This window comes from Sphaeramia orbicularis, chromosome 5 (genome assembly GCF_902148855.1).
Source record: "Sphaeramia orbicularis chromosome 5, fSphaOr1.1, whole genome shotgun sequence".
NCBI classification, from domain to species: domain Eukaryota; kingdom Metazoa; phylum Chordata; class Actinopteri; order Kurtiformes; family Apogonidae; genus Sphaeramia; species Sphaeramia orbicularis.
Window position 1 is genome coordinate 33,232,576 of NC_043961.1, and position 14,817 is coordinate 33,247,392.

At 35.8% G+C, this 14,817-nt stretch overlaps 2 protein-coding genes across 3 annotated transcripts; one reads left to right on the forward strand and one right to left on the reverse strand.

The window, feature by feature from the left end:
- Positions 1-864: 864 nt before the first annotated feature.
- oxtrb (oxytocin receptor b) lies at positions 865-9,201 on the forward strand. 2 transcript variants are annotated; one of them, XM_030133284.1, is made up of 3 exons: positions 865-924; positions 1,051-2,147; positions 8,459-9,201. In XM_030133284.1, the coding sequence occupies exons 2-3, from the start codon at positions 1,223-1,225 to the stop codon at positions 8,743-8,745; spliced, it is 1,212 nt and encodes a 403-aa protein (XP_029989144.1). In that variant the 5' UTR covers positions 865-924; positions 1,051-1,222; the 3' UTR covers positions 8,746-9,201. The 2 variants fall into 2 exon arrangements, with proteins under 2 accessions (XP_029989144.1, XP_029989145.1); XM_030133285.1 differs by having other exon boundaries at positions 8,483-9,201.
- Positions 9,202-9,851: 650 nt separating this feature from the next.
- Positions 9,852-13,690, reverse strand: LOC115418802 (caveolin-3-like). Its single transcript, XM_030133286.1, has 3 exons — positions 13,609-13,690; positions 11,311-11,408; positions 9,852-10,533 (listed from the first exon to the last, which is right to left on the reverse strand). The coding sequence occupies exons 2-3, from the start codon at positions 11,404-11,406 to the stop codon at positions 10,192-10,194; spliced, it is 438 nt and encodes a 145-aa protein (XP_029989146.1). The 5' UTR covers positions 11,407-11,408; positions 13,609-13,690; the 3' UTR covers positions 9,852-10,191.
- Positions 13,691-14,817: the final 1,127 nt, after the last annotated feature.

Sequence of the window (14,817 nt, forward strand, 5' to 3'; positions counted from 1 at the left end):
TTCTTTTAGAAAAGCAAATAGCAAAAATAATCAGAATCCGAATACTTGAGGGAAAGTGGGTGTAAAGAAATGAGTTGGGTTAAACATGACCCTCATTTTATAAAGGGATAATGGTAACAAATTATTCAATAGTACTTGGAGAGGTCAGTGTAAGAAACATGCTTTTTTTTTTTCTTTTCGGTAAGGATTTAGATGTGAAAATGAAGACTTTAGCATGTAGGGTTTCTGCATTTGCTCAGTGTAGAAGTTCTTTATCTTTTGAGGATCACTCTCACATATATTTGATTGAATGGTGTAACAGTTTTGTGACAAAATTTGCAAATTGCAGTCACTCACATGAGCATGTTTACTGAATGAAATGACTTACACTGACAGTAAAAAGGCTTTTTGACTCCAGCTTTAATCATCTCTGATTGAACCTGAAGTAACACTTTCCAGCACAGCATCACAGTCGTGGATGTAATTAAAGTCAAAGCCTTCTGTTTCAGCTCAAGATAACATCTTTTCCCATATTTGGTGGCTTTCTTTAGAAAAACAAATGACTTCCTAAGCCTTGTAGGATCAGAGAGGAATTTTCCTCGTCTTTAAAATCAAACACAGGGTCATTTTTAATAATATTATGTTAATAGCATGGACTTTGAGCCGTGCAATACAAGATAACAACACCAAATGTTATAGGTTTTTGACAAAGTACTACAAAAAGCCAAACCTGGAGGCAACTCACTGAGAGAGAGAGAGAAAGACTTATGGTTCCGCATAATTTACCCCAACAGTTTTCCCTTGGAGTAGATCAGCATGAGAGGAAAGGGTTACTGACAGCGGTAGAGCGCCTCAGAAAACCAGACATCAAACTGGATGCAGCAAGTGAGGAAGACTGCAGTGTTCTGAGGTCTCCAAATAAATGCGCAGCAGATTTCATTAAAGGTACGCTGTTTGTTTGATTCTATTGTTTGCTATTGTATTCCGGCTTTTTCTTTGTGATATCTCTCTTTTTTCGTAGATTTCTGCAAACCAATAAAATAAACCAAAAGTGTTATTTGTCTTTCACAGAGAACACTGACTTGGATTATGTAGTACCTCACTGACAACACTTCTTACCAACTTTAACGGACTAAACAGGCAGAAAACTGCGCAGATCAAACCCTGGGGATATCGGAGCAGATTTAGTTGTTTTAGTTGTGATGTGACCGCAGGCTGCGCCAAAGTGGTGCTTTTACGCACGATGGAGGGCCTTTTACGCGAGCTGGACATTTGGGCGCAGAATATTTCATGGGGTAATTCAAGCTCCCAGAATGACACTAACTCGGGGAACACCACTGTGAATCCTTTGAAACGAAATGAAGAAGTGGCTAAAGTGGAAGTTGCTGTCTTGGTGTTGGTGTTGCTGCTCGCGCTCACAGGCAACCTTTGCGTCCTGTGGGCAATCCGCACCTCCAAGCACAGCCAGTCTCGGATGTATTACTTCATAAAACACCTGAGTATTGCAGATCTGGTTGTTGCAATATTCCAGGTGCTACCGCAGCTTATCTGGGACATCACATTTCGCTTTTATGGGCCGGATTTGCTGTGCCGGTTGGTTAAGTATCTCCAGGTCGTCGGTATGTTTGCGTCTACATACATGCTGGTCCTCATGTCCATAGACAGGTGTTTAGCAATCTGCCAACCACTTCGCTCCGTGCACAAGAGAAAGGACCGCTGGTGTGTAGTCGCCTCTTGGATGCTCAGTCTAATCTTCAGTACTCCCCAGGTCTACATATTTTCCCTGAGAGAGGTGGGGAACGGTGTGTATGACTGCTGGGGGGACTTTGTACAGCCATGGGGTGCCAAAGCATACATCACATGGATGAGTTTTAGCATTTACATTTTCCCTGTGACTATTTTGAGCATCTGTTATGGCTTGATATGTTTTAAAATATGGCAGAATTTCAATTTAAAAACCAGAAGGGAACACTTCTTGGCTCTCACTCCAAGGGCCTCCAAAGCTGCTCAACACCTCACCCGTGTGAGCAGTGTGAGGCTCATTTCCAAGGCGAAGATCCGCACAGTCAAAATGACTTTTGTTGTGGTCGTTGCATACATTGTATGCTGGACTCCCTTCTTCTTTGTCCAGATGTGGTCAGCATGGGATCCTGCAGCACCAAGAGAGGGTAAGTGTGGATATTGTGTTTTGTTTTGTTTTGTTTTTGGTAGCACTTTACTTTGAAGGTCTGGTTTATAATGCATTAAGCGCACATTCATTCGACATTATACTGCATTTATAATGCATTATAAAAGTCATTACAACAGTTTATGATCATGTACAAAAACTAATAACAAGGTTAATAAAGTATTATAAGTGTAGGCATAATGTATTATAAATTCAGCTTTCATAATGTTTTATACATCTATACCAAAGTGACAACAGTGTTTGTAGGAAGAATCTCCAGTCCTGGGTTACAGAACACATTCTGACCATCATAACTCTAGCCAGTTATAAAGACACAGAGAACTGCTCTGACATGTAGTTTCTGAAACGGAGTAATGCCTTATAAACATCAATAATAAGTTACAGGATGACTTTAAGAGCTTTTAGTAAAGTGACAACACTGTATAAGGTTATTAGCAATTGTATGATATTATAACACAAGTATGATGACTTATGAGCAGTATCTGCTGGCTCTAAGTAAAGTGTAAATCAAAAATTATACATCAAAGTGTTCTTAATAACTCTTTATTTTGCAAAAACAAAACATTAAAAGAACAGAGACAGTAAACAGAAGTGTTACATGTTGCTTTGTACATAAATAAAAAAAATAATGTGGCAGCTCTAAATCTTTGTTAATTCATACACATACTTTTTTTTTTTTTTTTAATAAATATGAAATCCCTAAAATAGATGGGTATAGGGACCAGTAACAAAACCTAACAAAAGTTCCCCACCTAAAAAAATAAATTCCTTTACCCTGCTTTGGTATGGATGTATAAAACATTATGAAAGCTGAATTTATAATACATTATGCCTACACTTATAATACTTTATTAACCTTGGTATAAGTTGTTGTACATGATCATAAACTGTTGTAATGACTTTTATAATTCAATTATAAATGCATTATAATGTCTAATGAATGTGCGCTTAATGCATTATAAACTAGACCTTCAAGTAAAGTGTTACCTTTTTTTTTTTTTTACTCTTTCATGCATACTGGTCACTACAGTGGACAGTTCTTCTACAGCTGTTCTCTGGTATATTCATGGGTTTTGTTGTTTTAGTTCCATATGAGCCAACACAGTGGACACTTATGCACCATCCCATACACTGCAATTCATACTATTACTGCAACTTTATGTTCTTGATAAACCTGATCTGCAGTAACATGATTGAATGTAAATCAATTGCTAGTTGTTATTAGACTAAAATTAACAGTTCTCTTAACCCTTTCATGCATAGTGGTCACTGCAGTGGACAGCTGTTCTCTTGTATATTCATGGATTTTGTTGTTTTAGTTCCATATCAGCCAACACAGTGGACACACACACTGCAAAAATCTAAATCTTACCAAGTGTATTTTTCTCATTTCTAATCCAAATATCTTATCACGCTTAAAATCAGACAGAATCACCTAAAGAGGAACTGTTCACTGAGATATAAGAACTGATTTATTGACAATAGATCTGGAAAACCATAATTCAAGAAATCTTACCAAGATAATTTTCACTGTTCCATTGGCAGATTTTTTTTTTTGCTTGAATTAACCCTTTCATGCATAGTGGTCATTACAGTGGTCAGCTGTTCAAAGGTGTTCTCTAGTATATTTATGGATTTTGTTGTTTTAGTTCCATATCAGCCAACGCAGTGGACGCTCATCCCATACACTGCAATTCATACCATTGCTGTAACTTTGCTGTTCTAGATAAATCTGATCTGTAGTATCATGTTTGAGTGTAAAAAAAAAAAAAAAAAAAAAAAAAAAAGCTAAATGTTATTAGACTGTAATTGACAATTTTGTTTTTAAACAAAAAGTTGTGGGGTTTTGCATATTATTTCCATGCAGGTATGTTAAAATGTGAGAAAACATCATATTAGCAACATTAAAATGTTTTTATTTAATAGTTTTCACACAGTATGTCGGTAAATACATGTTTCTTTGATTCTAAAGTTAAACACATGGTGTCCAGCTGAGTGGACATTTTTGTAACTTCATGAAAAATAGGTTCATAAAAAAAAAAAAAAAAAATCATTTGACTCTTTTTTTTTCTTTTCGTGCCTTAAGAGGAATAAAAACACTCAGGAAAAAAATCTTGATTAAGGTTCTTATAATTCATGCATGAAAGGGTTAAAACAAAAAGGATTTTTATATATTATCTCCGAAGTGAGTAAGAACTAGTATTAGATTATGATAAAAGATGAGAAAACATCAGATTAGCAGCATTAAAAATGCTTTTGTTTCATAGTTTTCACACAGTATATCACTTTTTGATATTGTGTTTTAAATACATGTTTCTTCAAAAATGAAACACATGGTGTCCAACTGAGTAGACATTTTTGTAACTCTGTGAAAAATTGGTTGATTAAAAAAAAAAAAAAAAAAATCAATCTCATTGTTTTTTTTCATGCCTAAAGAGGAATAAAAACAGTCAGGAAAAAAATCTTGACAAAGGTTTTCATAATTTGTGCATCAAAGGGTTAATATACCATTGTCTCGTGGACGCTTAATTTACAAAGGGGGTAACTGAATAAAAGGAGTATCAGATTATAAAATTAGAGATATTACCCTCTCTTTAAGTGCTCTGTGACACCAGCAGTAGAGAATTTATAGCCAATTAACCCTGATGTAAAAATATTATTGTAAATTACTAAATGTCTAACACATGTAGAGACTATTCACATAGCTTAGAAAAATTATCTAAGTTTGCAAAAGCAATCAACCTCACTTCAAAAGTAACTTAATTGACTTTAACTTAAGAAATCCCCAGAGCTCACTCAGATAAATATAAGTATCATTTACAGCTGTTATCAGTTCAGACAAAAAGCCATCAGAGCCACTGGGAATGTAAATGTGCAGGACATCAAAGAGTTTCCTTCTCTGTTCCAAGTGGTGGTTTATACCATTTCCGTTTAACTGACCAGTTTGTCCAGATTTGTCTCTCACATCTTTTGGGATTGCTACTAAAGGGGAAAATAGGAGGGGATAATGTTCTGCAGGGTTTAATTAGGGCTCATTTGCAGGATTTCCAGATCTAAAACATTTTAAAATAGCGATTTAGACTAAAAGAAGCTGTATTCATTTACATTTTAGTTTTGCACAAAATGAAGAAACAAGCACATTTTATATATGAATACATATTGAATACTACAGATCTCATTGTGTTTAAAGGGATTTGCAAGCATACACTCATATTTGCCACACATTTATAAAAAGTCAATACACAAGTAAATAAAAAGGACAACAAAGCAAGATGGGATATTCACACTGAGGCAAAAGATTAAAGCAGAATGTCAAGGTGTAAGAAGAGGTGCAATTAATGTGAAAATATCATAGTTGAATGTAAGGTAAGGATAGATTCAGTATCAGATTTTACGGATTGTATTTATTTTTATTTTATTAGAACTAAAAAGGTTTGAAAAAGTCTGTCCTAGTGAGTCCAGGTGTCTCTGCTCATCCTTGTCCCCCCGTTCTATCTGATGTCATGTAAAATAAAAAGATATGTTGGTGTTTTCCACGCCTCAGGCCCTATAAAAACTCTCCTCCAGGATGTGAACTTTTAAGTTATGTCATCATGTTGTTTCAACCTGCAGAGGCTCCTCAGATAAGGAAGAAAAAGACTCTGCACACTAATCCAATGTTTGTTTAACTTTTTACCCTTAAATCAACTTAGATATATTGGATGGTCTAACACGTAGTCCTCCTTTTGATTTCAACATCACCTTTTTACTTTTTTTTCATATTCAGTCTCTGAAGAGATGCACGTCATAATATCGCAGTAAAGAATCCAACACTAATGTTTTTTCTTTTAATTTCTGGCAGCAGATAAAAGAATACTATGCACTGCGAGTCAAAGCGAACAGTGCCAGGGCAATAAAACAAACTTTTGAATACTGTTATCGTGTGATATTCACCTTTAAGAGGACTCTGCTTGGCCAAGGCTTCCTGAGCCAAGTAAGAATCCAGTACCCACAACAAGGTTTTATCAGTAGAACACACCATAACTTTGAAGGGCCATTTAGTTGACAGTGAATACAGCACATATCTCACAATAAAGCAAAGGACTATAGGGAGTCAGAGCACAATGAACAGACCAGGTCAGCACTTTCATGTCAGTAGAGAGAAGACTATGCTCAGTAAATTTCTCTCACACCATTAAAGGCTGAAAAAAAGCCTCTTGGAAGTCTTCCACTTTCCACTGTTCAGATAGCGTGCTTCATTGTGCACTGGGCCTCTTACTATTGGAAATTAAATCAATTCAATGAATGAGAGAAGGTATATTTTTCCACCATGGACAGCCGACTGTAATTGAAACTATTTGTCATATTTGCTGTATAATAAATGTGTCACTTAAAAATCTTTTCTTTATAACATCAATCAACCGTTGTTTTTTTGGATTTCTTTGTGAATGATCGACTTTAAGGTAGAAAGAAGGAGGATTAAAATGAAGAAGAGACATTTGTCCAGGGGTGATTTCCTTGAGTTTGACTTAACTAAGACAAAGCATATTTGATTTTAACCGCTTCTTAACATCTTTTTTCATATCCCTTTCAAAATGAAGCCTAAAACACATAGAAGCTCAGAAACAGAAGGTGCTGTAGTTAAAGCTGTGGTGTTTGTTTTTGGCATCACTGACAAAATGACCTTTCCTCATACATGTTATGTCATTCAAGGGGTCTGAGGGGAAACAAGAGGACTGTATAAAATCTACCCTATCATGCAGATTCTGTCCTATCACAGGCCTTTCTGACAGGTAGGGGGTAAATTCAGGAGTGACAGCTGTAATTACTGACCACTGATCCAATGCTCCACTCCATGGCTCGACATGGAAACTTGGAAAACTTTCATCATCTCCTTACTGATCATGAATCTTTATACTTTGTCTTTTGATTTGCACTGAGAGGAAGTACTGAGAGAAGGAACATTTTGATGTTTTTCCTCTGATTTAGGCTCCCGCAGCTAAAATCATTAAAGTGCATTTCCTGAAATACATACTGTTCAGTGTAGCAGGGTGGCTAATTTCCAGCCTTTCCCAGCATGCAATGGGTGAAAGACAGGGCACCCTTTAGAGATGTCATCCACCATGATTTTTTTTTTTTTTTTACACTTAAATCATATTCTGCATTTTTAATATTTTGATTCTTTAAAATAAATGCATACAAAGACATATTGTGCTGATAAACACTACTCTATCTGATGCAGATGCATGTTAACCCTTTATCAGGCAAGAGACTATATTTGGTAATTTCTCCATACATTACAAGACAGTGACAGTAACAGTTACAGTGAGAACAGTGAGTCAACAATCTCAGGTCCAGTGTGGTCCACAGGGCCTGTACGGTCCACCTCTGCAGGAACAGTGAGTGTACCTGCTTTGTTAGGTACCATGAAGTAATGGTACTATGGTACCATTACTTCATTATAATGTAAGGAATGATGTTCAAAGGGATAATGTGGATGCGGACAGGTGATGTTCGAATGTTCTAAAATACAAGTTCCTTTCCTTACATGTGTTTTGTTATATTTTATTTTATATTTGCTTCCTGTTTTTTTTTTTGTTTGTTTGTTTTACCAAACATAGTAACTTCACTGATCTTGATTTTCTACATAACAATAACATTTTTGTTGTTTTAATTTCACAAAAGTTATAAAGTCTTGTTATGTTCTCCAATAACACACTACGGTTGAAATTTTGAATTTCAGAGTATTTCTATGAGTGCCCTATAAAGGGTTAAGATACTAATTTGGTGTGTTCGTCTCAGGTTCGATTAAAATATAATGCTCACATTCATTGCAATAAAGCATCACTTCAGTCACACTGATGTGTTTTTGGTCAATTATGCGTTGGGGAGTATAGGAGGTAGAAGCACCAGAACACTTCTGTCCCCGAGGGAGTCTATGTTTTATGTGTTAGGTAGAACACATACTTTGTCTTTTTTAATTCTACTTTTCTTTTTAATCTAACCTATTTTTAACTATTTACATTCTGTATTTATTGTTGCTGTGGTTGTGACTGTTTCTATAGAGTGGTGACCATCTATCTATCTATCTATCTATCTATCTATCTATCTATCTATCTATCTATCTATCTATCTATCTATCTATCTATCTATCTATCTATCTATCTATCTATCTATCTATCTATCTATCTATCTATCTATCTATCTATCTATCTATCTATCTATCTATCTATCTATCTATCTATCTATCTATCTATCTATCTATCTTCTTGTGTCCTATTTTCATGCTATATGTTGACCAAACTATCACAGTGTCCTCTCGGTCTTTCTTCGTAGACATGGCCTTCATCATTGCCATGTTGTTGGCTAGTCTCAACAGCTGCTGTAACCCCTGGATCTACATGTTCTTCGCCGGTCACCTGTTCCATGACCTGACGCGGTGCTTCTTCTGCTGCTGTAGACAATACCTGAAAGCGTCCTCTTGCAGCTGTGATCGACAGTGCAGGCACAAATGCAGCTCATCCACTTACGTCATCAAGAACAACGGCAGCCAGAGGAGCCTGACACACACATCCAGCACTGGGGGACCCACACAATGAAAGACAGCTGAAAACCATCCAAGCTTCCTGTTGCAGAGTAATCCAGCAGTCATGCAAGGCCCCTCTCAGGCATTTAATTACCATTACCATTACTGTGGTGGACACTACAACATGTGTGTTTCTAAGTGTTTTAAATTTAGCTAAAGAGGCTGTGGGAACCCCCCTGTCCAGACAATTCCATGCAGCCTGAGGTAACAGGCAACACAGCAAAATGTCACTGTTTCCAAGGCAAACAATATGGAGTAAAAACTGACAAGTCTGCATCTGTAACATCAGCTGGATCAGTGTGTGTGAACAGACACTTTCTCTCTATGTGAACCAGTGCTGCACAATATCTATGTATTAAAGTGACTTGATGTTTATTCTGTTTAAAGAGGCATGAGCTTTTCTAAGTTCCTTGTACATGAACATCACAGTCTTGAAACATATGTTCTTAAGCCTGAAGTAACAGTCAGAAAAAAATACACTGCACAAGGGTATAACTGAAAACCTCGTGTTTTTTTGATATATTGGAGCCTAGAGTGAGGATATTAAACCCTAGCAAAACATTTGTGTTTTATTCAAATGGGCAGTGATTCAGGCAAAAATTGTTAAATATTTATGATAGTGAGGGTAATACTGAGGGCAAGATAATATCCACTATTCAGTTTTGATGTAATGCAAATATTTCCTTTGTAAAAACGTAACAAATTAAAGCAAAGTAAAATCCACTGGAATGCATGAAACTTAAAAAGGTGGTTTTAGTGTTTTCAGCCAGACTTTCTTGTGCTTCACATCAAATAGTATTTGTCATTGTTATGAAATTCACTCTATAAATAGTCTTCACTTTCCTCAACATGTGTCGATATTTATTTTGACCGACTTGTTCTGGTTTTGATTAATGGCAGTGTTTGCAGATAATCAGTGTGCCCACATTTCACGTTTTGGTCACATTAACTGAAATCATGTAGTTAGACTCAAACCAGAATAATGCCTCCCCCTTGTGGCCACTTTGATTACCTACCCACAATTTTTCTCCTGGGTCTTTGTGTTCCTATTCTCACACTTTTAGTAAGTATAGAGAGTCTTGTATTTGAAACAACCACAAACGTTGAGGAAACTCACAAAATAGTAATTCTATTATCATGTCATCACTCATGTTATGGGACAAAGTACAACTGTGTCAATGGAATGAAAGAATGCATATTATACTGTATATTGTTTATTGATGTTCTGACATGTCCCAAAATATATTTATTGCCAGACTATGCATTATAAAAACAACATATGATCAGTTACTGTAAAATTAAATTGGCTCATATATGTATTTAGACTCAATGATTAGCCATCTCCTTTTTGGTTATTCATGGCATTAGGCATGGCATGTTTCATTCATCATCTACAAAAATATCAAGATTCATTGAAATATTATTTGTGCTTGAATAAAGAACTTCACTTAAGCAGTACTTAATTTTCTTTGCGTAACACCATGCTTAAGTTGCTGCGTAACCTTCGCAAGGGAGAAAAAAGTGCATCAAATGCGGTTTCAAATGCCAGCGAGAAGCACTGACGCATAGCCTTACACCCTGACTTAGAGAACCTAACGCAGGGCGTAATACACCAGATCTGGTTAAATGAAGTACAAGCATAGATGCAGCCCCACATCAGGGAACAGGGGACCCCAAACATCATTGTCAGAAATCTGTAACAGCAATTCTTGGATCCAGTGAAGGTGAAGTAGCTGGCTTTCCACACCTCATCAACACTGTATATACCATCAGGTTCAGCGATCACATCCTCAAAGTCCACCTATAGCATAAAAAACAGTGTTACAGGATACATGGTCATGAGTAACAAGAGCGTTTAAAGGTGTGGTTTAAAGGTTTTTAGCTCTGAAGTAACTGGACGTACTGGAAACAAATGAATATCCCCTTATCCTCTCTTAGAGTGCCTGCTAAATAACATGAAAGGTCCTCAGTCCTGGACATTGTAGTTAAGGAGACATTATAATAGCTCAGGTCCATACATGCAGTCATATTAACCCATAAAGACCCAAGCAGCCACCGCCGACCAAAACCATCTACTGATCTAAAACATTGAATAACTTCTGAACCACTAATCCTATCAATCCATGTCAATAATTGGTGTAAAATACAGTTATTCATCTTGTCATGGTCATCAAAAATGACCCATTTGGATGTTCAGAGGCTCTGCAGTTACCATGGAAACACTGTCATCTTCTACTACATTGATTCACCAGTAAAACCGATGGAGCTTGATTAATTATGATAGACACACTTGTTTTTACATTCAGTTAGCAATATCTTGTGGATGGAGACACTGGGTTTATAAAGATTTGTTTTTCTTTTTTGTCAGACAGATGGAAAAAAAAGTGAATTCTTTTATCCTGACATGTTTCGGCTACAACCTGTACCCTTCCTCAGAAGGGTCATTTGATGTTACCCCTACTTCCTGGGAAACCAGGATAAAACAGCTGACAATGACACATCATAGTGGAAGTGTCTGCAGCTATTTAACACTTATAAACATGCTCTTGTCTGTGCTAGTTGTGCACATTATTTGCACCTGGATGTCCTTGTTAATTTGTTTGGGGTCCCTGCTGTTGGGGTCACCCCTCAGTGGGTTTTGTTCCTGGTTCTGGTTTTCATCATCCATTTCCATTTCTATGAAAAAAGTGAAACAAAGTGTCAGTGTTGCTTTAATGTTGTAATACCAACTGCCACTTATTATACCTCAGATTGACCAAAAGATAACACTGAATATATCACATCAATGAAATAGACACAGATATACTCATATAGACACAATAGTAGTCATCTTTTGTACAAATGTGACCACTTATACTGGCACTGCTTTTAGAGGGATGCAGGCTCATGTTGCATTTCACACCCTGAAAAGGTTCAGACTGCAATAATTATCATGTTAACTGACCCCTATTTAACCATAACTCCAACCCTAACCCTACCATATCTAAATCTTCTGAATCTACACTGTATGTGGATGGCCACACCCATATGAATCTGCACTGTGCTTTATTTGTGAATAAACTGTAAACATTTCAGCAGAATATACTAAACATGGATTTATTATAAATTTCTAACAGTTTTAAAGTAATGGCTTAGCTTCCAGTGAATGTCATCTTTTTCTTTGCAGAGTTAGACCAGGAGGAAATAAAGAGCACACAAAACTGGAAAAGGGCAATACCATTGGTCGAATAAAAGCTTACTGAATAAAATTCTAAATACGCAGTCATCACCTTTTCCATAATCCGAGTCACTTTCCCTTTCAGTTATATATATATATATATATATATATATATATATATATATATATATAATATATATATATATATATATATATATATATACAGGGTGGGGAAGCAAAATTTACAATATGTTGAGGCAGGGATTGAAAGACAGTGTATGACCAATTAGTTTATTGAAAATCATGAGAATTTATTTGCCACAAGAAAATTTACATAATAGAAAATATTTCTATTCTATGTGTCCTCCTTCTTTCTCAATAACTGCCTTCACACGCTTCCTGAAACTTGTGTAAGTGTTCCTCAAATATCCGGGTGACTTTTCCCATTCTTCTTTAATAGTATCTTTAAGAAAGTCGACATTGCTGTGTGATGTTCTATTAGTAGCATGTTCTAAAACGCCCCAAATAGCATAATCCAGAGGGTTTAGATCTGGGCTAGAACGCGGCCATAAACATGATTCCCAAAAATTGCTAAAGTTGGATTTGTTGCTGTTGTCAACAAGTGTTTTGGTGTTCTTGTGTAAGATTTTAACTTCAAATCATATTTTACTGCATTTCTAACGGTCTTCTTGTCTACCTCAAGTTCAGTTGCCATTTTTCTCATGGATTTGGTTGGATCCTTTAGGATTTTGGATTTGAGAGCTTTAACAAAAGCTTTGGTACGTTTTTTGTTGCTTCCTCCACTTCCAGACTTTCTCGTAATAGTTTTGCTCATAGTCATTCTCTTCTTTACATTATAAACAGTCTTTATGGAGACTCCAACTATTTTTGAAATCTCCTTTGGTGTGATGAGTGCATTCAGCAAATCACATACTCTTTGACGTTTGCTTTCCTGATTACTCATATGGGCAAAAGTTTCTGAAAAGGTATGGATAATAGTGTTAGGTATGATTATGACATCAATATATGTTTGGTTTCAAAACAATTGACGTAGTGCCTGCTGAGAAAAAACAACTAAATGTTCATTGTAAATTTTGCTTCCCCACCCTGTATATATATATATATATATATATATATATATATATATATATATATATATATATATATATATATATATATGTGTGTGTGTATAAATATATATATATATATATATATATATATATATATATATATATACATATATATATATATGTATATGTGTGTGTGTGTGTTTATTTATGTTGCAATATAAATATGCATATGGAATAAAATACAATACATTTTTTGTTTACAGATTACAGATTGCTTACAGTGTCACTTATGTTGTTTGTAATTAGTTGGAATATCACATATCACACCCTGAAATGTTATATAGGCACAGCTGAATTCTGGCTGAGGTCATGTTGAGTGGGAACAAAAAACATTAAAATTGATGTTTGGTTGCTGACAATATCTTGTTGGTCACAACTGACATTTCAATGACATAGTTGAAGTGTCAGTAAATAATGTATGTTATGTCAGTTCATGATTTATTTTAAGTGTGATGACCCTGTTAGTGTTTCAAGCAGAAAACCCCTTCATTTAACAGAACTGAGTTTCATTGGAATACAGATCAGATTCGGTGTGTGTCTACACGTATAAAATGGGCATTTTACTCAACACAACAAATAGGCATCTTACCTTTGTATCTGCAGATGCTCTGTGAAGATGAGAGTCTGTGGTGGAAACTGAGGACACTCAGTTGCACTATCTACGTTCTGAATTCTGTGAAATGAAACACTTACGGGAAATCAGCTGCATAAACCACAGAAGAGTTGCCCTTGTATCTGTTCACAACACAACCAGTGGCAGCTGGTGAAATTTTTTTTTGGTGGGGCGCAGGATCCAAATCAGTTTTCAGCTGCATGATAACTACATATCACTGATAGGATACATGTACATGCACCACTATTTTAAAATATGAATTTAAATTAAAATTTAAAAAATACTTGTATGTAAATTTCACCTGTCTATCCTGCAAACATGCATATTTTTCTATGACTGTTGTTAAAGTCAGGCATGTTCCTAACAAGTGCCTTTTCCACTGATATTATTTTATTTATTATTGGTCACAATTTCTTGCACCCTGAGGCTCTCCTATCTCTTGTATTGGAGGGGGTCTACTGCACACGCACCATTTATAACAGACAGGAAACACAAAACAAGTGATGTGACAGTTCACTAAACAACTGAAAACAGTTTGAAACTACACTTGAATGCAGATTATACAAGGTACTCAGACTGTATCATGTATAGCTCGTTTATTTAAATATTAATATTTTTGTAAAATTATTTCATGTGATTCCCATCGACTACTTCATCTTGTTCTTCATGTGCTCACAACACTGTTCACAACACTACTCTTCAGTATTTCAAACAACATTTTAATTTTTTCATACATACTTCTGAGAAAGTAGAGTACATCTGCACACATTTCAAGAAACACAGAAAAAGAAAGGCTTCAAAAGCATACAGTATGAACCTAATGAACTTTTTAAATCATTGCAAGTCTCTATAGCAACAACAAACCACAAAGGAAACCGAGTAGTAAAAAGAGTAAACATAGACTTACAGTGCACTAATCAACAGTTAACTCATACAAATGCTGAGATTCTAAACAAAAATGGGATTTCATGGGATGCACTGAATGGTTCATGGAGGTTTTGTTGCTTTATCTACATCATCTCATCCTCATCACAAGCAATATCATCCCTGGATAGAAAAGGCAATAAACATTTTCAGAATCCTGTCTGTTTGTGTGTCAGTTGGAATGTGTGTAGATCAGTGGCGATTTCTCATAGACTGCAAGGGAAGCCCGGCTTCCCCTAAAATTACTCAAATTAAATGGTT

Coding starts and splice junctions, on each gene's coding strand:
- oxtrb (XM_030133284.1), top strand. CDS start 1,223: ATGGAGGGCCTTTTACGCGAGCTGGACATTTGGGCGCAGAATATTTCA. Junction 2,148..8,458: donor TCCTGCAGCACCAAGAGAGG/GTAAGTGTGGAT, acceptor AAACTATCACAG/TGTCCTCTCGGTCTTTCTTC.
- LOC115418802 (XM_030133286.1), bottom strand. CDS start 11,406: ATGGAAATGGATGATGAAAACCAGAACCAGGAACAAAACCCACTGAGG. Junction 10,534..11,310: donor AAATTAACAAGGACATCCAG/GTGCAAATAATG, acceptor TTTATGCTATAG/GTGGACTTTGAGGATGTGAT.